This window comes from Filobasidium floriforme, assembly GCF_021052385.1.
Source record: "Filobasidium floriforme strain CBS 6241 chromosome Unknown HD553scaffold_2, whole genome shotgun sequence".
Taxonomy (NCBI): domain Eukaryota; kingdom Fungi; phylum Basidiomycota; class Tremellomycetes; order Filobasidiales; family Filobasidiaceae; genus Filobasidium; species Filobasidium floriforme.
In genome coordinates, this window is record NW_025763623.1 from 1,386,014 (window position 1) to 1,407,600 (window position 21,587).

The following is a 21,587-nucleotide window of genomic DNA, read 5'->3' on the forward strand; positions in this document are numbered from 1 at the left end:
TCTTGTGAATCGGTCAAACCTCTAGTCGCACCTAGTTAGTCGATCATCGACCTCGTCTAGCTACGATTTCGACTGTCTTCCGGATTGACGTGACTGAAAGCTCTCCTGTTGATGGGAGCATTACGAAAAATTACTTTTAAGGGAAATCTATACTATAGCTCGATAGAAGGGGAAACATACAACCTCAGAATCCGATTGTACAGCAGGACGAGCACGAAAACCCGCATTTCCCCGATGATGTGGACGGATCAAAGGAACGGTACTGGACGACATGCCTCCATTCACTACTGATGGCGTGAGCTCATGTCAAAGTGATGCATATTATTCCTTTGACACAGAGTCCTGATCAAGGGAGTGACCTACAAGGGAGTACTGACAGACGGATTGACAGTTCTCAAAAGCTGCGACAACATGGCTTGTATAAAGAACCGTATGTTCGAGAATCGAATCTATCGTTCCAACTGATCCCTGAGAACACACCCAACCAAAATCCAAATCCTTACTACCTGAAGCTTTCACAACTTTCTCGAAAGTATTCTATATGACGACCGACAACCAGCCCTCGCTTTCCAAAAAGGAACGGCCTGCCAGGTTTACGCCGGACACGGACACCAAAGAGCCCCAGGACTTGCACCCCTCTGAACCTGCTGCTCGGTCAGGACGGTTCACAGCTGATTTGTGGGACAACACAACACGATCTTCGATGATGACGGTTACTTCAAGCCAGACGAGCGCCGACGAAACTGTCAAGAGCTCGACATCGGGATCCCTCGACCAGTCCGGACAGGATCAATCTACTGCTTCTTAGAACCTCATTCCAGAGCTTCTGTGTCGAATAGTACAGCATCTATTCATGTCGCATTTTCGTAGTCGGAAGATCATCGAGCTATGTGGGATATTCAGGGCTCTCTCTCTCTCTTTCTGGAGCCTGTCATAAATCTGTTTACACAACCTGCACGGACGACTACATCTCGATTCGTAAATGCCCGTTTCCGTCTTACGAGACATGCCAGAATTGCACCTGGACGTCTGCTTCTATCAGTACGGTCCTGCCGTTTCGATCCGCCGGCCGTCACTTTGGTGTTACAGAGTGTATGCATAAACCAGTGTGATCCTCCCGAGTTCGAATCCGTCCTTTATCTTTGATTGGGTTAGTGGTAACTGATCACTACCATGGAGTTCGAATGGCAGTAACATGGAACGTCCAACACTCGCCACATGTGGCAGAGGGATGCTTCGCCGCTGAGCGCCATGGGCCATGGAAGCGATGCGCCGGGACTGGCGTTTCAGATGAGGCACGCCCCGGAATGGTCTGCCTGTCTGTACTCGTGGCATACGTCAATACGCATGCGGTGCGGCGATAGTCAATTTAAGAACGATTGATTTCAATGAGAGTCTACGACTGTCTGATCTAAGCAGAAGACGGGTATGTGATAGTCAGCTAATTCACAAGCATCCAGGTTGTACGGCGCGAGCCTTGAATGAGGTATCATCGTCTTGAGCCGTCGTACGACCGGGCTGATGATAGCAAGAACTATGGGATAGGTGATAGACTTTTCATCCCTAGTTGACCATATTTTGTCTCCGCGTGAAGTTGTTAAGTAGGTGTGGCTAGCATCCCTTTGACTCGTCCTCTGTCGATATGCACTGGGAGCTGATGGATGCAGCTATTTATCGCGAATGTCACTTTCTGATCAAGGTAGGTCCATCAGTCTCTCCCGTATGCTGGGCCTTTATGGGAAGCTTACATATTAGGCCATAAAATTCAATTCAGCTATACTGCTGGGTGGGAGTCTGGCGATAGTGGGTCTGTCGGAAGTGAGCTTGATGTACTCTTGATTCCGGTCTCCTCTGGTGGCTCAGCTTTGATGCTGTTCGCCGCCGCCTTCTCTGCCAGCTTCGTCTCGGTGCATTTCGTTGCTACCTCTCCATTGTGCTCGTCTTCATCACGGTGCTGTTTGCCCGAGCCTTCTTTACCTGCGTCGGCTTGGTGCTGCCAGCCAGCCCTCGTGAGTCGAGCATAGCGATATAGCGATCGCCACTCGACCCTCTCGTCTTCGGTTCGGGCATGCTCGGTCGTCACAACGCGCGATCTCTTTCAAGCGAGTTAAGCGAGCTAAACAGCAGGTCAACAAGCACTAGTGAGCTAGTGAGCTAGTGACCACCTCATCCACCTTGTCGAAACCTATAAACGTTGACCAACCCGTTAGACAGTCAGACATAGCACCGCTGATCAACACAGCAAGCTCTTAGTAAGCGCCTTTAACCAATAGTAAACCGCATGTCCCCTATTGTCCGGCGAGACGACGGCGAATACAGATCCGATCATCGCAAAAAGGCGTTGGCGATTGGAGGGGTCGTCCGGTCAGAGCAGGAAGATGATGGATTAGCGAGGTGGGATGACAAGGAAGTAGACAAGGAGGATCGGTCTGGACCTTCAGGAGGGGTGTATCCTTATAGGGATCCGATAGATCCCGACATACCTGCACGGGAGCTTCATGTTGAAGGCTGGACCCATCGCGATCAGGACTCTGGCTCATCCGACCATGAATACACCCATGGCCTGCACAAACCCAAACGGCAAGATGAAGTTCGCTACAGCCTCGGTAGTAATGCGACCTACCCGCCCAGGCCGTCCGCATCCCTGGATACTCTTGCCGAGTTGACGACCAGTCTACCAAACTCCAGAGCACAAGTCCTCCGAGCGGCAACGTCCCTGCTCATCCAATCGACACCCTCTCTCATCGTATCCCTGATCGGCTTGATCTTTACCGGACAACTTCTCGACCATCTCGCCGTCTGGGATGTCTTCGTCAAGTGTGACGAGCTCTTCATCGCGGTGCCTGCCCTGCAGAATCTCAAGGGGAACTTGGAAATGTGTCTAGGAGCCAAGCTGGGGACCGCTGTAAGGGTCGGCTGATTCTTATCGAGCTTTGCTAGCGGCTGATCTGATTTCCGCTACTCGCTACCGTTCTCAGACCAACGAAGGCCGACTCGATACCCCCAGGCGACGCAAGGACATCATCACCAACTCCCTCTTCTTTCTGCAATACCAAGCCCTATCAATCTCTGCTCTAGCCGGCGGTCTCTCCTGGCTCTTGGGCTACGCCATGAAACATCGTATCGCCTCCCCGACGCCGATACCAGGGAGCGAAGATATCACCGAGGGATACACCAAGCCGGGAGGCAAGCAGCTCATGTTGATCCTCAGCACGGGGATGTTGACGGCCAGTCTGAGTTCGGCCGTATTGGGCAATTTCATCAGCTGGCTCGTGGTCGTCTGTCGGTGGTTCGGTCTCAATCCTGGCAAGTCGAACCTTCTCGAAACCCTCCGTCTATCTGTTACCATCAGCTGATTGTCAGTCAATTCGATACAAACAGACAACATCGCCTCACCGTTGGCGGCCTGTCTTGGCGACTTTCTCACCCTCTTCATCCTCGCTCTCGTGGGAAGCGCGTTGGTGCACGGTCTATCCAGCCCGGTGCCAGCCATCGTGACCTTGCTCATGATCATTGCCACGATCGGCGTACGCTGGTACGGCCTGCAATATAAAGAGTCTTCAAGACCCCTCGAAGAAAAGCCGAGCGAAGCAGAGGAGGAAGGCGCATGGTGGCCTTTGGCAAGTCGATTTCCCTGATCGTATGATGTGATATATGGCTAATCCCATGACGTTCTCGTCCCATAGATCTCAGCCATGCTCATCTCCTGTGCTACGGGTGTGGTCTTGGAGAAGAGCGTATCGAGGTACGAAGGGTTCGCCTTGTTGGCCGTCACCATGACGGGTATCTGCGGCAGTCTCGGAGCGATCTAGTAGGTCCTACGATCGTTTACGCGGAAAGCACGCGACATCGTTCTCATCCCTCTTATTCGCAGCGCATCTCGCCTTTCGACCGACCTTCATGCGGATCAACATGCACGGGAACACCGCATCGCTTCTCGTGACTACGAGACCGAACTCGCTGGACGACTGAGCAACGTCGCCTCTGGCGTGACCATATTCACAAGCGCTTGGCCTGTGCAAGCGTTCTTCCTGCTGTTCATAGCGTGCACCGGTTGGACGTCAATACCGTGGGGACTGTTACTGTGGTTCCTGGTCTCATACGCATTGACGGTACGTTCCCGCCGATACTATCGTCAGTTCCCCTGACTGATGTCATCACATTCTGCTCAGGCCGGCGCGTCGATATATGCGGCGCACAGTATAACCATGTACTTTTGGCACAAAGGCTTAGATCCCGAGTAAGTCATCTCCCCGTGTGACCATGTCGCAACTTTCACTCGAGCTGATGAATCATGTGCCGGCAGTTCGTACACCTTGCCCATCCATTCGGCGGCTATCGATCTGCTCGGCCAACTCTTGCTCGTAGCAGCTTACGAGTTGGCATCGGCCTTGGGCGCTGACGTCAAATCTTGAGCCGACGATGACGCTAGGTAGACCTGTTGTGTCTCGGCGACTCTGGACGCCCGAATCGTGTTGTATCCATGCTGGTCTACAGCGCACTTGTAAACATTTGTACGAAGAAACGAGATAGCATTTGTCGAGTCGCTCGATGGAGGAAGGACTTGCCGAGTAGGGCCGACAGGAGTCTCCCCCTTTCTCAGCGGGGATCTGCGCGCAGCCGCGACCAACACACTTGTATACTTGACATCGACAACCATCAAAGGGAAACCTGACATTGGTCGTCCTGGCAAAGATCACTTCTTAGCCACAAGCAAGTTGACGGTTGCTGCAAGGTATCTCCCTGCAGCTGGTATTTCACAAGGTATTGCAGGAAATGCAACCATCACCCGCTACCAACCGAGTGCCGGCTTCCCCCCCGGCATTCTTGGACCTGCCAGGCTACGCACCTTCTTCTTTCAGCCCACAGATCCTTGTTCACCCGCTCGAGGACAGGATAAGCTACTTGGATGGTAACTCGGTCAGTGGGGTGATCTATGTGAAAGGTGCAGGACACGGCTGGAAACTCGATCAGGTGTAAGTTGTCGTGCCCGTGCTGAAGCAAGCTAAGGCGACACCGAGAGTTGACCGATGATAATGTCTCGACCGTTTGCAGCGAAGTTTCCCTCGTACTGTCGGAAGAGTCTGCTACTGGTTCAATAGAACAGCTGTACGCTTCACGATGGTACACAGTGCTGGCCACGTCTGCTAGCCGTCAGGCTGAGCGCGGCCAGACTAACCTCTCGACGTCGTCCAATTCCGATTATGGACGTGATGTCGCCGGGACGAGATTTACGGAGAAGCAGAGACGAGCGGAAGGGACTTTGGAGGTACAAGATGGACTGCCCTTCTCCATTCCCCTCGATCACACAATTGTGCCAGGATCGCCTTTACCAGGGTGTATACATTTGCTTGAAGCAGGTCTGGGCCAAGTCGTATGGCACATCCGAGTACGAGTTCAAGGCTTGAATCTCCTCGCGACCCCCAAGACCTCTCCTGGAGCCTCTTCACCATCATCGGACAAGGTCGAGGTCGAGGAGAAGGTAGAGGTCCACCTGACGCCTTGCCAAGTGGAGACGAGGCAGGCCTCGACAGCCACAGATTTCCCTCGAGCCGGGTCGAGCTCATCGTCCAGTCTGGCGACAACAACAACAACAACAACAACAATCACCGGCCGAGATTCAGCCATCCCTGCTGGTAAAGCCTGCAAGATGGTCGTCAGTGCGGTCGAAACGAGCAACACGGAATCTATCGCGGTCGGCGTCGAAATCAGCTCCGATCCGCAGCGGCTGGACGAAGACGAGGTCAAGTGGTTGAGAGGCATACGCAGAGTCAGGATACAATGGTGGAGAAGGATCAGGGTCGATCTGGTCGATCAGCGGGGCGACTCGTTCGATCCAGCAGCATCTCGGCGCGGCAAAGAATCCCTGACCTTGCTACACAAGTCGGGCAAACTTTGCCGATACTCTTCCGATCGTCAACGGCCAATCCGCTTGCTGTTTGAACTACCGCCATTACGGAACGTGCTCTCCAACACTCACAGCGCGGCGGCTCTGGGTGGAGTAGGTTGCGGAGACGTCTCTCAGCAGACACCTTGCCACGAAGTCGATTTCTTCGTCCGCGTGATCGTCGAGAGCCGAGGTGGGGGTACGGCTACGCCTTCAATGCAAGCGAGTAGCTCCAACAATACCGGTCCACAAAACTCGTCCGCGACGGAAGGTGACCCGATCGTACTCGAACAAGTGATCCGGATACTCCCACCGACGTGGGATCAGCTATTGCCGTATGTGATGACGATTGACGAGACGGGCGTCTCCGATCGCCTTGCCATCGCACAAGCTCTTCACGAGGACGAGATCAACGGGGAGGCGACGTCACTGATGATGAGCGAAGATGCCAGAAACAGAGCATACAGACTCAAGGGAAGCGATGTCGTCGGAGACACTGGCACGTACAGACAAGATCATACAGGCGAAGGCGCTGCCTCTAGTAGTGGCAACCCGCCACCGTTCGATGCGAATGTTTCTAATCACGAGGGGAACGGAGATCCACCCTCCTTCTTCGATACCACCACCGGTTCTGGGGGCGACGTCCTGCCATCATTTGACGAAAGCGAAAGGCATAATCAATCTCGATTTCCTGGCCATGGCATACCGGGTGCCAATTCAGGCCAGGGCGCGGGATCGAGTCGGACTACTAGAACACCTGCGCCTGCTCAATTGACTGGGGAGCTGGCGACATGGCGCGAATACGATGGTTACGAGACGTTCTCGGCTCCTCCTCCAGCAGCTTGGGAGAGCCTCGGCCTGAGTGGATCGATGGATCCACCCTCGACAGACGATGCCGATCTCGACGCTGCCCATGGAGACGCTGCCCTTGGAGGTGCAGACGAGCGAGTGAGGCTGATGGAACACCTCGGACTCGGTGAAGGTACACGGGTCATCGACACCCAGGAAGATATGCCTCCTGGCTTTGATGAGCCCAGCTTGCCCTCGTTACCAAACGCCATCATGCCTCATCATCGCAGGGCGATCCAGCGCCGCACAGCACTCGAAGCCGGCGAACCTCACCAGGACCCCAGCGACTCCCGGCTCGACGAATCGCCTCCACCTCCCGCGTTCAGTCGGGAAAGCGATCCCGGCGCTGAAGCTCAGCAGCAGACCCGAGGGGAGGGTGGTGGGAATCGTCAGGTCCTGCCGCCTCCCAGTTTCGCGGCGAGTGAAGCGGCCGAAGCGAGAGGTATCGCCGCTACGGGTCCCGAGCCGGTCATGAATATGAATACCGCTCGAGCGGCGCCGGTCTCATCCTCCTCGCCGCCGAGCTTGCGATATCAACTTCCGGACGAAGTCACATCAGCTCCGCCGGTATATAGTGATGAAAGTCATCCCACGCATCAAGAGGCACCTCCGGGATACTCTCGGGCTCATTGAACGCGAACGGACAAGTTTCGCGTCGTTCTTAAAAATCATATAGCATATAGCACGTATACGCGACAGTCCCTGTACAATTGTTCTCATACCCGCACAGCACACGAGTGACATGTCTACAGGCCACAGGACCATATGATATGCAAGATTTCTATCCACCCTGTCTTGCCAGCCAGAAAAGACCGAAAGTGAAAGGGAGAGGTGTGCGTCTCATTCTCTCGCGCGTAGAGAGCCGCATTTTCTCACGTGTTGCTCACTTTGGGTGGAGGCTTAGGAGAGTTCATTCCACAATCCGAGAAGCTCAAACCTCGTCAGACCATCATGTAGCATGTAGACCTGTAGACTTGCTGACATCGCATCCATCGTACCTGCTCGCAGTTGGTTTCTGGTTTACTTGCCTCTAGTCCTTGCCCCTCCTCCTCCTCCTCCTTCCCCCCCTTCTTACAACGCCGACTTGATTCCTCACAATCCGCCTCGACCGGAATTTGGACGCCTCCAATCTAGTACTCTTCCTTTCTCCATTGCAATCGCACGACATAGTCAACCAACGACCGTAACGCCATCAGCATTCACAAAAGAGTGCGTCTGGCATCGACCATACGGCCGGGTACGATCAACCCCCTGCACTAGAAAAAGGGAGACGAGCCTTTGTTCGAGCGGATCAGTAGGCTCGCCTGACTGTCCGACCAACAAAAGCGGCTACCAGGCCATTCTGCCTGGCTAAAGACGGCAAAATCGTGCTTGATCATAGCTCGAGTCTCGCAAGTGAGGCTTGGGATCTATCAGAATCAACTGCTTGGCGAGCAAAAACACAGGTCACAACAGCAGACCGGACTCATCCCGACAGAGAGAATCATTCCCATAGTCCTCGTCCTGTGACGAGTTTCTCCCTATCTAGTGCGTATACGTTCCTCTGATTCTCGACATCTTAATTACACAGAGCATCATGTTCGAGTATCACATTGTCCTTTTTGATATCAGCTTCACTGCGATAATGTCCATGCTGATCTCTACCTTTCATCTCACTGCTTAGTTCCGACGGGTTCCCTCGTCGAAATGTCCGCCCCTGTAGATGCAACGACATCAACATCTGCATCCACCTTTAAAGCATTGTCCTATGCCGAGCGCATAAGAAAGTCCCAGACTGTCCCGGACCAGGTCACCGACCAGAAAGGCGAGACGTCTCACGCCAACGGCATCGTACCTCGCCGGAATGGCGGTATCGCGGCTTCCGTCACGCCAGTAAACGGCAGATCATCAAAAGGTACGACCACGACGATACAAGACGGATCAAAACAAGAGGGAGAGGGAGAGGAAGACGTTACCGAATGGCAGGAAGTACCGGGTCGGAGTAAAAAGGAGTCCAAGGCGGACAAGCTGAGAGCATCGGCGGATCACAAGTCGACGAGCGGGAAGAAGGATGCTGGACCGAGCAGAGTCAATCCGTCAACGGATAATGATACAAATGGACCGCTAAACAAAGCCGAACCTAGGGGGGCTGCGCAGACGGTATGGAGAAGCCTGGCGACAACAACAAAAACGACCACAACCCCTACTGCCCAGACCGAATCCCCTACCAATGCAGTCCGGGCGTCGGACGAACCCACCCCAACGCACGGTACGGATATCGCTGGGACAAGTGTCGAGCCTCCCAAACCCGTGGCCACTATTGCCCCGGAAGCGACTCTGCCCGAGACTATTCGAACGCCTATCGTCAATATCTGGCAAGCGAGAAAGGAGAAGATGTCGGCATCCTTACCAGCGAATGCGGTCGCTTCCTCGTCGTCATCCTCGATCATAAAATCGCAAACCCCTGCGGCCGCAGGATCCAGCTCGAAACAGCTATCATCAAAGGGAGCAGCCGCTTCGAGCGCAAGTCCCGGTTCGAAAAAGGCCAATCCTGATCTCAAACCATCCGTCAAGTCCACCGGCAAGAATGCTGGAAAGTCTTCGAAACCTACGGAACCGTTACCGAGTCTCGCCGATCCTACCGCCTGGCCGGATGTATCCTTGGCAGCGCTTGGGGGAAGCAAAACTACAAATGCAGGACCTTCTAACAAGGTGCGAACGACCATCACGGAAGATGCCGAGGAGACGCCAGCCTCTGCATCGGTGCCAAGTGAGTTGGGAGAAATCAGCCTCGTATACCGGGTTACCGGGTTTCATCCCGCTTATGCTGTGTTGTGTGCATATGCAGAAAAAACGAAATGGACTGCAATTCCTGCGGCTGAGATGCAGGAAGCTCTAGATCGAGCGCAAAGGCAAAAGAAGGCAGAACAAGCGGCAGAGTCGAAAAGCAAGAAGACCGCTTCCAGTCCGGCGATAGAAGGCGGAGGGAAGCCCGCCGGGGGCACAGCCGGGTCAAGCACAAAGAAGAGCGTCGCGGGGCTTGGTGGCGCGAAAGGCACACGTTCAGGCAGTGTGCCAAATGGTCACGAGTCGAGTAAGAAGGGCAAGGCCGGTGCAGCTAAAACCGAACGAGCGAGCCAGGATGTGAGCATCAATAAGCTCGTCGAACCCGCTCTGCGCAAGGCAGGCGAGGCGACTGCGGAACGCATAGAAGACGTCGATGGGACTCAGATAGGGAGTTCAAAAAAGAGATCATCAGACGACGCTGCCGGTCTCGCCTCATCAAGTCATATTCCATCTACACCGCAGGCGGCGACTTCCAGCTTGCCATCAGACGATTCGCCAGTTACGCGCTCGAAAGGAGGATCAGGAGGAGATCGGGAAAGAGGGAGGACCCATCCGAGCGGAACTCCATCGGCGAGCAAGGCTCAGAACCTCTATCCACCGCAGGGGAGCGGTTCGCCCGGGACCGTGCCATCACCCAGCCAAGCCAATCATTCGCGATCTGGCAACCCTCCTGCTCAGAGTCGTGGCGGACGTGGAGGGCGCGGTGGTCGAGGCGGTCGCGGAGGTGGCACGCAAGGTGGATTCGGTCGTTCCCATTCGGAACAACACTCCCCTTTGACGTCTCCGCCTGCGGGACGATCGCCGAGCTTGCCCAGTCATACCGGACCACAAGGCTTCGGTCGACGAGCTACTGAAAGCCAAGCTGCTCAGAGTTCCTCCGCTGGGTACAGCTATGGACCGACGTTCTATAGCTCTCCCTATCACTACCCGATCGTTACGGGAGGATTCGTGCCGCCTACGGATGGCAATCTCGAAGCATACGATCAAGCCAGCTACGGCGGCGGCGCAGCTCCCTTTCCTCGTCCGGTGACCCAGATCTCCGGACTCGACACTCTGAGGTCGTTTATCCTTGGTCAACTGGAATATTACTTTAGTATGCAGAATCTGGCTATGGATTTCTTCTTGCGACAACAGGTCAGTCCGATCGATGTCCATGTTGAGAGCTGCAGACGGGACATGTCGCTGATACTGACTCTCGAACCGACCGCTTACGCAGATGGACAATCAAGGATGGGTCGATATCACGATGATCTCCTCGTTCAACAGGATCAAATCGTTGACAGCCGATTTGGAGACGGTCAAAGAGGTGGCTAGCCTCAGCACGATCCTCGAGATTTGCGATCAAAACATTCGTCTGGCGCACGGTCAATGGCGCCAATGGGTCTTGCCCGATGCTCGACCGTCCGCGATCGGAAGCGACGGCGAAGCACCTGTCGCTTACAAGGGCGAGATGCCGTTCGGAATGCCCGGAGGAGACTTTTCTTCCCAAGCCAGAGACAAGTTGGTCGGCGATATTCATCGGGACGTGATGAGGTCGAGCCCGATGCATCTACAGGCTGCTTCTGGGTTGACCAAGTCGGTCCCGGGAGGACTCGAGGCTGAAAGTGCTGCCAGTCAGACGACGGCGACGGACGAGGCTCACGCGACCAAGACGAACACGCCGGCGACGTCGGTTTCTGACGATCCAGATCCTCATGACAAGCTCGAGATCATCCTGTGACAGCCCCTTGACGCTCGTGAGTCTGAATTTCGTTTGCGAATGGAACACATCGGACCGGCTACAGTATGCGAGCAGGAACACCTCGACTCACGTGGCCTCTGTTTTTCGCAGGTCATGCCTGAATCGCGCTTCCTTCGGCTTTCGGCTTATCGATGCATCCCCCATCCCTCAATCCGCAGACCTGACCCCATTCACCGTCTCACAACATCTCGACTTGTTACTGTGATTGTTCTCAAACGCGATGCCATCCCACCTTTGGCTCGAGCCAATCTGACCTCCTCCCTTTCCCCTCTGACCCCACCTCGCCAGGCATCTCTTCTCCTCTCTTGTAGGGGGGGAACAGAGGATTGCAGCATATCTAGACGAACCTCTCTTATGGTTTGACCCCGCCTGCGTGTTTTTTACGAGTGTACCAGTGTGTACTGTATCATGAGAGACCATCAACGATTTGTCGTGTGTGTGTTTCCACTTTTTCCGCAGTTTCGGCGAGCGAGCGCGCCTGCCGAAATCGAAAACAAAGAACTAAACTTGACACAGCCATCATCTCGCATCATCGCATCTCGACCATATACGTACATTCCATCGATCATCATAACACGGGCTCAGCATCTCCACCAGCCTGACCACCTACTCTGGGATCTCATACTCCTCTGGTCACCTCCTCTCGTCGACGCTGGATCTCTCGTTCCCTCAACTCGCCCTCTCTTCTATTGAAAGAACGCCGAGAGACCGGTCGACCTCGACCTCGCACTCGTATCCATCATGCCGAGACGCGAATCGCTCGACTCACAACGAGCCCAAGGCGCATCCTCTGCTTATGGCTATCAGCAGCAGGATGCCTCCCAAGATCCTCGTAGTCGAAGGAGGGGACCCGCTGGGATCATTACCTCCCTCGTCGATCGTTCGTCGCGACACACTCAACAGGACCAGGACTATGACGATGGTGCGGGCGAAGCCTTGCCTCCTCCTCAACTCCCCTTCGTCAGCTCGGGCTCGGATAGGAACTTTGGTCCTGGCTCGAGGAGAGACTCTTCTCAATCCCTCGCCGGGTCGTTCGTCTCCAAGGCGTCGAGGGATTCCAAACCATCGAACCGCAAGTCGGGCGTGCTCTCGACTCACTATGTGCCTAGCAAGATGGCGAACCTTCATCAACCGGGGCAGTACGCGCATCGTCGTCCTGCCAAACGAGGGGGTGGTATGAACGCTTGGAATGCCGAGGGACATGGGCGTATGGGAGGAGAGGACGAGGACGGTGATGAAGGCAGAAGGGCGACCGGGCCTGTCAAGGACAATACCGGAAAGCCGAAAAAGTTGGTTTGGAACCGGTTCAAATGGGTCATCTTTATCGCCAATATCGTGGTAAGTACCTGGGACTATCTTTCAACAGTTCACATCAAACCGAGATGATTGACGTCGCGTCGGATGGCCAGTTCCTCGCCTACTCGATCGCCATCATGGTCGTCACCTTGCTCGTATGGTTTGACATCTTCAACAACTCGGACGTCCTGCGAGTTGGAAACCGGACCGAACTCATCAGTGAGTCCGTCTGTCTTGTCTTTCAAGACGGACCGCAAGCCTATGAACCTGAGAGCTGATGATGCATTCTGTTCCTGATCAGTCTCGACTGCGGCGGGAGCTCTGTGCCTCTTGACCGCCATCATGGGTTTCTCAGGCATCCTACTCAACAACAGGGCTTTCTTGGCGTTCTACACGCTCTTCCTTTGGTTCTGCCTCGCGTTGATCGTCGCACCTGGATACATCACCTACAAGAAAAAGACCTTCAATCTGGAAGGCAAGATCAACGCTCAGTGGAGTCGAGACCTCGGCTTGGACGGGAGAGTCAGGATCCAGAATGCGGTAAGCTACCGACGCCCTTCCTTCCGAGAGATGTATCCCAGTGCGACCCGCTGATGAGCGTCTTGACGGTGCAGCTCCACTGCTGTGGCTATTACTCTCCGTTCGTCGAAGCGGTGGCGTCCAACACCTGCTACCCTCGATCGATCCTTCCCGGTTGCAAATCCAAGTACCTCAAGTTTGAACGACGAGCGATGCAGGCTTGGTACACCGCCGCCTTTGCCCTCGTACCCGCACAGATCGGTATGATCGTCATTGGGCTCCTCTGCTCCAACCACGTCACCTATCGATTGGGCAAGGGTATCATTCCGAAGCAATACCGATTGGACGAGGCTAGCACGGCTCAGCTCTTGAACCAATACGCCGCGTGAGTACTTCTGGTAATCGCTCTTGTGAGTCGGCATCGCTGACCACGAAGTGCGTACCGTTTGCAGCGACATTGCGGCTCAGTACCCGACGCTCGCTCAAGAAGCGCTGCAACGAACCAATTCTGCGACCATGTTGAACGAAAAAGGTCACGGAATCAAGACCAGCCGTGCTTCCTCTTTCAGCAGTCTCCGACAGTAGCTGCACGGGTTAATCCATGTCCTCCGTCACAATACCGAATTTCAAGTGACAGTTTCGTAACACCTATATTATATAGAACCTAGAAATTTCTCGAATGTATCGGTCCATGTCATTGTCATTGTCGTAGTATCATTCAGCATCTTCTTAACCAGATCCGTGCTGCTGCTTGGATATGGTTCCTAGTCGAGGTGACATAGCGAGCCCTCGTGAGCAGGCGAATGGCGTGTTCTACTGATGGCACAATACAAGCACACTCCGTGTGTCTCCCTACTTTTGCTGTTGCGCAACCTATAGGTAATGAAACGTTCTTTTAGTATCGCAACGTGACTCAGAATGAAGGCACCTGACTCACCAACAATGCTAATAACTGCGTCATTGCTTGCGTAGTATCGCCGGCGGTATTGGACGGTGTAGGCGGAGCGGGAGCCTGTGCAGGATATAAAAGCGGAAGGTTTGGGGGTCGAAAGGCCGTTTGGGGCATGCTCGGTATTGAGGAGGGCCCCGCCTGCTGAGGTGCTGATGCAGTACCAGAAGCGTTGAATTGCTGAAGCGCAGCAAATACGCTCGGTGATATTACCGGTGCGGCAGGCGGCGGTTGGGGCGATGGCTGGTGCGCATTCGCATTGAACACAGGCGGCGGCCGGGGAGGAAGCGATCTTTGATCCGGCATCCGCATCTGCGGCAGCGCCGGAGGTACGTTTACGCGATTGCCCATGTAATTTGGTAGATTCGGTGGGACAAACGGGCTAGCTCTAGGAGCAGGCGCGGAAGCTGAAGGAACCGCTTGAGGCGCAGAGACATTATTAGATGGCGGCAGAGATCCCAAACTGGCGAGCAACTGCGAAAGACGGTAGAGGTTGACATCAATGCACGGTGATGATAGTAGACCATACTCATACTCACATCTTGAATCTTTCTGGCGTCTTGTAAACGGTCTGCTGACTGTATGAGAAGTTCGCTCGATTAAAAATGGCTGTTCTCGCTCGCACGCCCTGGCACTCACACCATCCGCTTTCTTGGCATCGCCTGGTTTTGGTCGGTCAGGATACGGTGCGGCTGTAAACCAATAGCGTAAGCGGTTGAAAACAAACTCACGCCGAAATGTTCTCATACTTACGTCGGTTATAGTTCGCATTGGCAGTATTGGTTCCTGCAAGACTACCGCTAATGCGTCTCTCACCGGGATTCTTTGGCCCGGCATGACTGCGACAGCAATCCGTCTTTCAGTGGAGTCATGAAGAAGTCAATACCGATCAGACTCACTCAACCTTGGCGTCTTCCCCTTGATCCCATTCGAACTTTATTCGCAAGCGGGAACCGTCAAGAGGCTCATTTTGCAATGCATCATGAGCAGAGACAGCGGCCTGTTCCCATAAATCGATGAGCGACTGCGCATAACGTCGGCAGTGCACTGCGCTTACCCGGCTGTCGAAAAATTCGACATATGCTGTGCTGTGGGGATATCTCGCACCGTCAGTGACTGAAAATATGGGGAAGACCAGCCCCAAACCTTACCCCCGTACTTGACCTGGTCTGAGATCCTTGATCGTGCCAAAGGTCGAGAACATCCTGCGTACCTGCACCGGATTCGCTTCTCTCTCGTTCACAAGGCTAATCAAGAGGGTTCCTTGATTCTTTTCACGATCGCATGCTCCCGAAGTCTCGTCGGCTCGAGGTAGACTGTAGTGCACATCGATCTAGATCGACAAAGCCATTCAGATACGTGTCTTGATTGACTTCATGCCAACGGCCAACTAACCGGCCGGTTCATCACCAAAGTCGAGTGCATCGCGTCTTTGGCACGCTCTGCAGCACGGGAATCATACTATATATGGGAGGTTGTTAGCCCAAAATGGCCCATGTGATGTTTCGCCTGGCTCACATATGTCAAGAATACCATGCCTCGATTTCGAACCAGATCGAAATGGCTCTTGATCTCGCCAAATGCCTCGAAAGACCTCAAGACTTCCGGAGTGTTGGCTTCATACTGTTGAGATCATGAGTCATTGTGAAGTCTCGGTGCGCAGATTGTCATCCGGTACTCACGCTGACGTTCCTCACAAACAGAGTCCGGCAGGGCCGTTCACGCTGTATCCGCTCGCCAATCAGTTTCTTATGCGTCTCGGGATCGCGTCGCTCGGTGTGATTGGCATAAGGGATGTTTGACGTCGCGATGTCTGCTGGATGTCGAGATCGGGATAGGTCAGAGTTCTCGTTCGAATAGACCATAGGCCAGTGCGCAAGGGGGGAGTGTGCCAATGGAATCCGTGTTGTATTCAAGCTCTGAAAGTTGATGGGCTCGACTCAAAGAGCAGATAGAAAAGCTGAGCAATCTCCCTTTCGCGTTATGTCTCATCCGAAACCTCTGCAAGCCGAGTTACGTTTCCATACAGTCCCGAGTGATTCTTTTCAGGACACGTTGGCTTTCTCAGAAGAAGGACTGTCTTTCGTATCTCGGATTCCCCATATTGCGCCAGAGCCGGATCCTCATCGAAGCCGAATGCAAGAGGTAGCCTTCGTCTAAACAATCTGCTCACCGTGATGATTGCCAGTACTCATGCTAGGAGATTGCGCCCGTCCATAACCCATGCTCTGACGATCACCATAAACTGAAGGACCTGCATGCGCATTAGGTGTGTCTCCCACACCGAACGATCGATTGTAATTGCTTGAAGGGGGTAAATTCTGTTGACGGATCGTCTCAGGGGGACCTGACCTAGATCCCGAGCCTCCTGTACGACCACCACCTCGATAACCTCCGCGACGCGGCGCAAAGCGATCTGGACCCGGTCCTTGGTGATGAGAGATAGGTTGAGAGGTCACATCTGCAGGGCGAAGGAGCGACTGGGCTGGGGGGTAATACTGATTGGTTGCGGGTGGCCGAACAAAGTTCGGGTTGTAAGCCATGGTCTCCTGCTGATGATAACCTAGCCTGCCTCGATAGACGGCTCTCAGCGATGTACACGGAATCCAATCCTAGGACCGACTAAGAATGGACTGTGGAAAGTACAGTACGTAGCGTTGACTGGGGTGCAAGACAATAAAGATGTAAAGATGCAAGCTCGAGTCGTGGAATCGGTTACAAATACCGCCTTTCAACACTCGATAACGTACCCAGCTCACCGATACGACTTACGGACATTTGGATCTTTTTGTATGTCCGTGACCCCCCAGTGAGAGCCTTAAAGCGCTTTTCGCTACGCGTTTCATCGTGACCGATCGCAAGACAACCGATTGAAAAAACACAGTAGGTCACTTGAAAGTCTCAGAAGCTACAAGCATTACAAATCACGCAAACGTCGCTGATCCTTGGGGGCTAGCTCATGAAGGAGTTCGAGTGATCGGCTCCGCTCTTCAATCTTTCAAACTCTTCTCTCTCTCGCTGAACGTCATGCACCCAGTAGACAATGGCCCGGGACTGCTCGGACAGACCTTGTTAGCCTCTTTCAATCCGCGGCATTGGTTCAGCACTTTTGTACTGGGCCATCTCTGTAGCTGTAGCTGGCTTACCGCTGATGATACGATTGGCGAATGAGCCATCCCAAATGACGCGTCAGTTTCAACCTGGAGCGTCGCTTTTGGGAGTGCTCCTAATATATATTTCCAATAGCGATAGTTTCATGTCTCATGGAGGGTCTAGTCCTGTGTCTCGAACGCAGCCCCTTGAATCTGAGCTGCGAGCTAGCGGGGCAACATCAGCTATCCGCTACCGGAATCCCTTGTACTGCTAGAGAAGTGTTTGACATCACGTGACGAGAATTAGTGGCTGACGGCATGGCCTGCCCGTGCCCGAGGGCGAGGCCGCGTGGCGCGTACCCGATCGATCGGGGCCAAGAGTGAGCAGCAAACCGCCCATGACGACGCTGCCATGGCCGTCTCTCGCTCTCGGAATGTCGAGGTCTTCCTTTATGATGACCACCCAGCACACAGCTTATAGTCGTCTTCATCCCCAGCAGCACCCATCACCACTCTCCGAGCCACTGCATCTACCTGCATCTAGACACACAACTCTGACCATGTCCAACCCCGCTCCCGTGAAACAAAAGGCCATCTTCGAATCCCTCACCGAGTACGGCGAGTCGGCTCTCGACAACGGATGGCTTCCCGACGCTGTCCTCCGTCCCGTCATCAGAAAGTTGAACCGTGTTCGTCTCGCCGAGATTGACAAGGGTCAGTAGAGTGTTCCATCGTTTGACCCGCTGCTCGTACTATACAGCACAAGTCTAATCGGTTCTCACTTTAGGTACCGGAGCTGCCAACCATGCGGCCAAGATGGACTTTATCGCCAAACTGGGTGAACCCAACCGACCTCTGGCCGAACATCAGGCAAAGGCGAATGAGCAACACTACGAAGTCCCCACTTCCTTCTTGAAGCTGTGTCTCGGACCTCGAATGAAGTACTCTTCGTGCTACTACCCATCACTCGAAGATTCGACTCGACCGGGCGGAGCCAAAGACATCAAGTACGCAAAAGAGTCGCTCGCAGAGGCCGAAGAGGTCATGCTCAAGAGCTACTGTGAGAAGGCCGGCTTGGGAGAGCAGGGTCCGGGACAGGGAGAGGGCCTCAGCATCCTTGACCTCGGTTGCGGATGGGGAAGTTTGGGACTCTACCTGGCCGAAAAGTACCCGAAAGCCAGCATCAAGATGTTGTCCAACTCGCGGACCCAAAAGGTTCACATCGACGGGACCTGCAAGGAAAAGGGCTTTGGTAACGTCGAGGTGAATCACAAACGCGACGACATTACTAGCATCACCAGTCATTAACAACGCATGTCGATGTCTCCAGGTGATCACTGGTGACTTTACGCAATTTGATTTCGAGGAGAAGGAGCAGTAAGTCTGGAACGTTAACATTCGAAGAAAGAGACGAGCTGAACCGATCAAGTCTCCTGCTCGCTGTCCAGGTTCACACATGTGCTTTCTATCGAAATGTTCGAGCACATGAAGGGGTACCCCCACCTGTTCGCCAAAGTAGCCACTTGGCTCAAACCTCGCGGCAAGGTCTTTATCCACGTGTTCGTGCACAAGGACACGCCTTACGAGTTCGAGGACAATGATGGTTGGATGAGCAAGCACTTCTTCAGCGGAGGAACCATGCCCTCGGTCAGTCCGACTGATATGCTCTCTTTCACCGACTGACGATCCGAATGGCTTGATGATACACAGTTGGATCTCTTCACCTATTTCCAAAAGGACCTCGTCCTGCAAAAGTCTTGGTTCATCCCTGGCAACCATTACGCACAGACTCTCGAATCTTGGTTGCGATTGCAAGATTCCAACAAGACTGAAGGTATGAGGTTGTTGGAAGAGGACGCAGAGCAGAAGGGATTCGGTAAAGACGAAGGAAGGAAGAGCTTCTACAGGTGAGCTTGTCTACAGTCTCTGGACACCACTGCTAACTCGGACTGATGATTGACGGATTCGCTTGTGCGAATAGATTCCGCGTATTCTTCTTGGCGTGTGCAGAATTCTTTGCCATGGATCGCGGAGAGACTTGGGGTCTCGGTCACTACCTGTACGTGATTAGTCGCCGTCTAAGTGACATCGGATGGCTAACGGCTCACATTGTATTTGTATTTTAAAACAGGTTTGAGAAGCGCTGATCGTTGAAACTAGAAAATCGAAAAGATCCTCCTACCGCGACTTCCGCTTTTCTCTCTAGTCCGGCTCGAACCCGTCTAGATTTCACAATCAGGTTGTATACTTTGGGTTATTGGGAAATGTTACAATAGATGTTGACGTCCGAAACAGCAGAGGGACACATGGATATTCTCACGCGGAAACCAGCACCGCACCGGGAACAAAGCAATGTGAAAACAAAGGAAGGTCTCGTTTCATCCCGTCAGTTTCACCTCTGCTTCCTTGATGTTTCGAATCAGCCGAAGGTGCAAGGAGATGGTCTGTATATACTCCAAAGCCGTACGACCAATCTAGGGGCAGGGAGTTGATGTGCGACCACAAGGTCGTGGTCACTTGGCCGCGTCGTTTTCAAAAAATGTCTGAATCTGCTATTCCCACCGTGACCGTGAGGGAGACGGTCACAGCAACTCCCTCCGCTTCTAACACTCCCACTCCCGGTATGAATATCCCAGCCGGACAACCTCATCCGTTTCCTCAAGGTTTTCCTGGACCTTATCCGGGGCCTTTACCTGGAAATTACCCTCCGCCGTTCATCCCGATGGCAGGGCTTCCCCCTGTCGCCCAACCAGGATCCATCGTTTCGCCGTTTGCCGCTGTACTGTGCATTCTCACAGTCGCTGGTTGCTACTGGGCTTTCAAATACTTGCCTCAACTCTCGATGACAAACGCTCCATCTGCCTCGAGCAGTCCTGACAAGGAAGAAAAGGACAAAGACAAGGATAAGGCTGGGTCGACAGAAAGCTCAGCGTAAGACGATCATGAAAATGGAAGAAACACTTCACTACTGATGACAAGCTGACCATCGGACCGATATTCAGGGGGTCTCAAATGACAATCATCTCACCTGCAGCGTTCATTAGCTTGTTCTGCTTTGCATTGCTCGCGATCGTTATCATTCAGGGTCCGCTGGGATTGGCCGAGGCGTTCTCCGGCAAGGATCCCCATGTGGCACCGGTCACGACTTCTCCAGCCCAGACTGGCCAACAGCTGGGCGTCAAGCAGCTACGAGACTTGATAGCAGTCTTACAACCGAATTCAGCATCATCTGCGCCCGCCTCTAACGGGGACCCTCAGCCGCACATTGGCGGTCAGCATCATGCTGTTGGGCCGAACGGGGCCGCTTCTTCTAGCTGGTACATCAATCAGGGTGAGTACCCACAAGGGTCACTACGCGCTTGACCAGGCTGAACAGACCGCTTTCAGGCAATCATGCTAGCGGCTCTGATGCTTCAAATCAGCCCAAAAACGGCCCTGAGCTGTCATTAGCTGATCGCCTACTGCTAGCAGGCCTTCCGCCTGCATTTCAGGGTGAGTGTAAATGCTGACAACAGGCGCGAGTATCTCCGTTGAAATGACTGTACTGTGTTTCAGCTTTCGACCTTTGTCAATCACAGCCCTCAACATGTGCAAGTCTGTTGCAGACCGTCGATACCGATCTGCTCACGGATTTACTGTCGGGCGGTCGATCGGCTTCTGGTGTTCCGCCAGCAGGCGCGCCTTTGGCCAAGCCTGTTCCCTTGATTCCTCAGCACGGTTTCTTGGGATCTTACCAGGGATTGAAAAGCCTCGAAAACGCGTTCTACCCGATGCTGATAGGCGCCATCGGACTGATCGTGCTATTTGATTACGGCACTTGAACGATGTCTAGATCGATTAAGCTGACAGCAGTACAGCAGTACATATCTATGAATCTTAGACGAGACTGTTACTGCTTGCCTTCTGTGTCGCTATGTCACATGTTTCGAGAGCGCAAGAGTACGCTAGGTCGCGAAAGCCGTTCCTGCCGCATGCGATATATCGTCGTGGCATATGGCATATGGCATATGGCAATGAAACACTCTTATTTCATAATCTCACGACATGAAACACCAACCAAGGAGATCATAAAACGGGGGGAACGTGGTCACGTGATCGCAAGGGTGACGTAAACACGCTGCGGGCGAAGACCGAGGTCGTGCATAGCAGGATCCTCGAACCTCCTGACTTCGAGTTGCTTGCGTGCTTGTCTGACCGAGTCGTCAATCTTTTCTCAAGGTCGATCGCTATAACTGTACAGACAGAGCTCGATCTCAACGCGGCCGCTTCGAGTTGAGACACTCTGAGCCGGATCTCTCCCCCTTCAGCTAATGCCGCTACCCTTACCGACTGAGAAGGCGAGTTCAGCTGGAACAGTAACTACTCAAGCAGTCATTGCCGGAGAAGGGTCTGGTATCGGTCGGGATCACAGCACGAAAACTCTTCGCG

At 53.7% G+C, this 21,587-nt stretch overlaps 7 protein-coding genes across 7 annotated transcripts; 6 read left to right on the forward strand and 1 right to left on the reverse strand.

Annotated features, from left to right (window-relative positions):
• The first annotated feature begins 2,198 nt into the window (after nt 1-2,198).
• Nucleotides 2,199-4,547, forward strand: HD553DRAFT_304856 (solute carrier family 41 member 1). Its single transcript, XM_046179075.1, has 7 exons — nt 2,199-2,905; nt 2,979-3,306; nt 3,382-3,620; nt 3,687-3,811; nt 3,875-4,112; nt 4,173-4,240; nt 4,307-4,547. Exons 1-7 carry the CDS (start codon nt 2,282-2,284, stop codon nt 4,413-4,415), a joined length of 1,731 nt encoding a protein of 576 aa, XP_046039859.1. The 5' UTR covers nt 2,199-2,281; the 3' UTR covers nt 4,416-4,547.
• A 101-nt stretch (nt 4,548-4,648) lies between these two features.
• Nucleotides 4,649-7,684, forward strand: HD553DRAFT_292091 (uncharacterized protein). The gene is made up of 3 exons (XM_046178397.1): nt 4,649-4,976; nt 5,056-7,567; nt 7,641-7,684. The coding sequence occupies exons 1-2, from the start codon at nt 4,777-4,779 to the stop codon at nt 7,367-7,369; spliced, it is 2,514 nt and encodes an 837-aa protein (XP_046039860.1). The 5' UTR covers nt 4,649-4,776; the 3' UTR covers nt 7,370-7,567; nt 7,641-7,684.
• Nucleotides 7,685-8,188: 504 nt separating this feature from the next.
• HD553DRAFT_104120 (uncharacterized protein) lies at nt 8,189-11,414 on the forward strand. Its single transcript, XM_046176394.1, has 5 exons — nt 8,189-8,263; nt 8,400-9,485; nt 9,564-10,696; nt 10,779-11,298; nt 11,394-11,414. Exons 2-4 carry the CDS (start codon nt 8,423-8,425, stop codon nt 11,280-11,282), a joined length of 2,700 nt encoding a protein of 899 aa, XP_046039861.1. The 5' UTR covers nt 8,189-8,263; nt 8,400-8,422; the 3' UTR covers nt 11,283-11,298; nt 11,394-11,414.
• Nucleotides 11,415-11,778: 364 nt separating this feature from the next.
• HD553DRAFT_104151 (uncharacterized protein) lies at nt 11,779-13,991 on the forward strand. Its single transcript, XM_046176395.1, has 5 exons — nt 11,779-12,641; nt 12,713-12,818; nt 12,901-13,139; nt 13,214-13,503; nt 13,571-13,991. Exons 1-5 carry the CDS (start codon nt 12,045-12,047, stop codon nt 13,701-13,703), a joined length of 1,365 nt encoding a protein of 454 aa, XP_046039862.1. The 5' UTR covers nt 11,779-12,044; the 3' UTR covers nt 13,704-13,991.
• On the reverse strand, nt 13,879-16,077 carry HD553DRAFT_104208 (uncharacterized protein). The gene is made up of 11 exons (XM_046176396.1): nt 15,750-16,077; nt 15,586-15,690; nt 15,463-15,528; nt 15,219-15,400; nt 15,125-15,155; nt 14,967-15,067; nt 14,821-14,906; nt 14,707-14,759; nt 14,607-14,645; nt 14,056-14,541; nt 13,879-13,991 (listed from the first exon to the last, which is right to left on the reverse strand). The coding sequence occupies exons 1-11, from the start codon at nt 15,930-15,932 to the stop codon at nt 13,971-13,973; spliced, it is 1,353 nt and encodes a 450-aa protein (XP_046039863.1). The 5' UTR covers nt 15,933-16,077; the 3' UTR covers nt 13,879-13,970.
• Nucleotides 16,078-17,607: 1,530 nt separating this feature from the next.
• HD553DRAFT_304864 (S-adenosyl-L-methionine-dependent methyltransferase) lies at nt 17,608-19,657 on the forward strand. The gene is made up of 7 exons (XM_046179076.1): nt 17,608-17,873; nt 17,947-18,422; nt 18,490-18,536; nt 18,608-18,806; nt 18,870-19,066; nt 19,141-19,218; nt 19,291-19,657. The coding sequence occupies exons 1-7, from the start codon at nt 17,612-17,614 to the stop codon at nt 19,304-19,306; spliced, it is 1,275 nt and encodes a 424-aa protein (XP_046039864.1). The 5' UTR covers nt 17,608-17,611; the 3' UTR covers nt 19,307-19,657.
• A 221-nt stretch (nt 19,658-19,878) lies between these two features.
• Nucleotides 19,879-21,194, forward strand: HD553DRAFT_304866 (uncharacterized protein; the record flags this gene model as incomplete). Its single annotated transcript, XM_046179077.1, has 4 exons — nt 19,879-20,090; nt 20,162-20,490; nt 20,547-20,651; nt 20,715-21,194. 4 exons carry the CDS (start codon nt 19,882-19,884, stop codon nt 20,978-20,980), a joined length of 909 nt encoding a protein of 302 aa, XP_046039865.1. The 3' UTR covers nt 20,981-21,194.
• Nucleotides 21,195-21,587: the final 393 nt, after the last annotated feature.

Coding starts and splice junctions, on each gene's coding strand:
- HD553DRAFT_104208 (XM_046176396.1), bottom strand. CDS start 15,932: ATGGTCTATTCGAACGAGAACTCTGACCTATCCCGATCTCGACATCCA. Junction 14,907..14,966: donor GGGGAAGACGCCAAGGTTGA/GTGAGTCTGATC, acceptor TTGCTGTCGCAG/TCATGCCGGGCCAAAGAATC. Junction 13,992..14,055: donor CGCAGTTATTAGCATTGTTG/GTGAGTCAGGTG, acceptor CATTACCTATAG/GTTGCGCAACAGCAAAAGTA.
- HD553DRAFT_104151 (XM_046176395.1), top strand. CDS start 12,045: ATGCCGAGACGCGAATCGCTCGACTCACAACGAGCCCAAGGCGCATCC. Junction 12,642..12,712: donor TCTTTATCGCCAATATCGTG/GTAAGTACCTGG, acceptor TCGGATGGCCAG/TTCCTCGCCTACTCGATCGC. Junction 13,504..13,570: donor CTCTTGAACCAATACGCCGC/GTGAGTACTTCT, acceptor TACCGTTTGCAG/CGACATTGCGGCTCAGTACC.
- HD553DRAFT_304864 (XM_046179076.1), top strand. CDS start 17,612: ATGATGACCACCCAGCACACAGCTTATAGTCGTCTTCATCCCCAGCAG. Junction 18,423..18,489: donor AGGGCTTTGGTAACGTCGAG/GTGAATCACAAA, acceptor CGATGTCTCCAG/GTGATCACTGGTGACTTTAC. Junction 18,807..18,869: donor GCGGAGGAACCATGCCCTCG/GTCAGTCCGACT, acceptor GATGATACACAG/TTGGATCTCTTCACCTATTT.
- HD553DRAFT_104120 (XM_046176394.1), top strand. CDS start 8,423: ATGTCCGCCCCTGTAGATGCAACGACATCAACATCTGCATCCACCTTT. Junction 9,486..9,563: donor AGCCTCTGCATCGGTGCCAA/GTGAGTTGGGAG, acceptor GTGCATATGCAG/AAAAAACGAAATGGACTGCA. Junction 10,697..10,778: donor ATTTCTTCTTGCGACAACAG/GTCAGTCCGATC, acceptor CCGCTTACGCAG/ATGGACAATCAAGGATGGGT.
- HD553DRAFT_292091 (XM_046178397.1), top strand. CDS start 4,777: ATGCAACCATCACCCGCTACCAACCGAGTGCCGGCTTCCCCCCCGGCA. Junction 4,977..5,055: donor GGCTGGAAACTCGATCAGGT/GTAAGTTGTCGT, acceptor GACCGTTTGCAG/CGAAGTTTCCCTCGTACTGT.
- HD553DRAFT_304856 (XM_046179075.1), top strand. CDS start 2,282: ATGTCCCCTATTGTCCGGCGAGACGACGGCGAATACAGATCCGATCAT. Junction 2,906..2,978: donor GAGCCAAGCTGGGGACCGCT/GTAAGGGTCGGC, acceptor TACCGTTCTCAG/ACCAACGAAGGCCGACTCGA. Junction 4,241..4,306: donor CACAAAGGCTTAGATCCCGA/GTAAGTCATCTC, acceptor ATGTGCCGGCAG/TTCGTACACCTTGCCCATCC.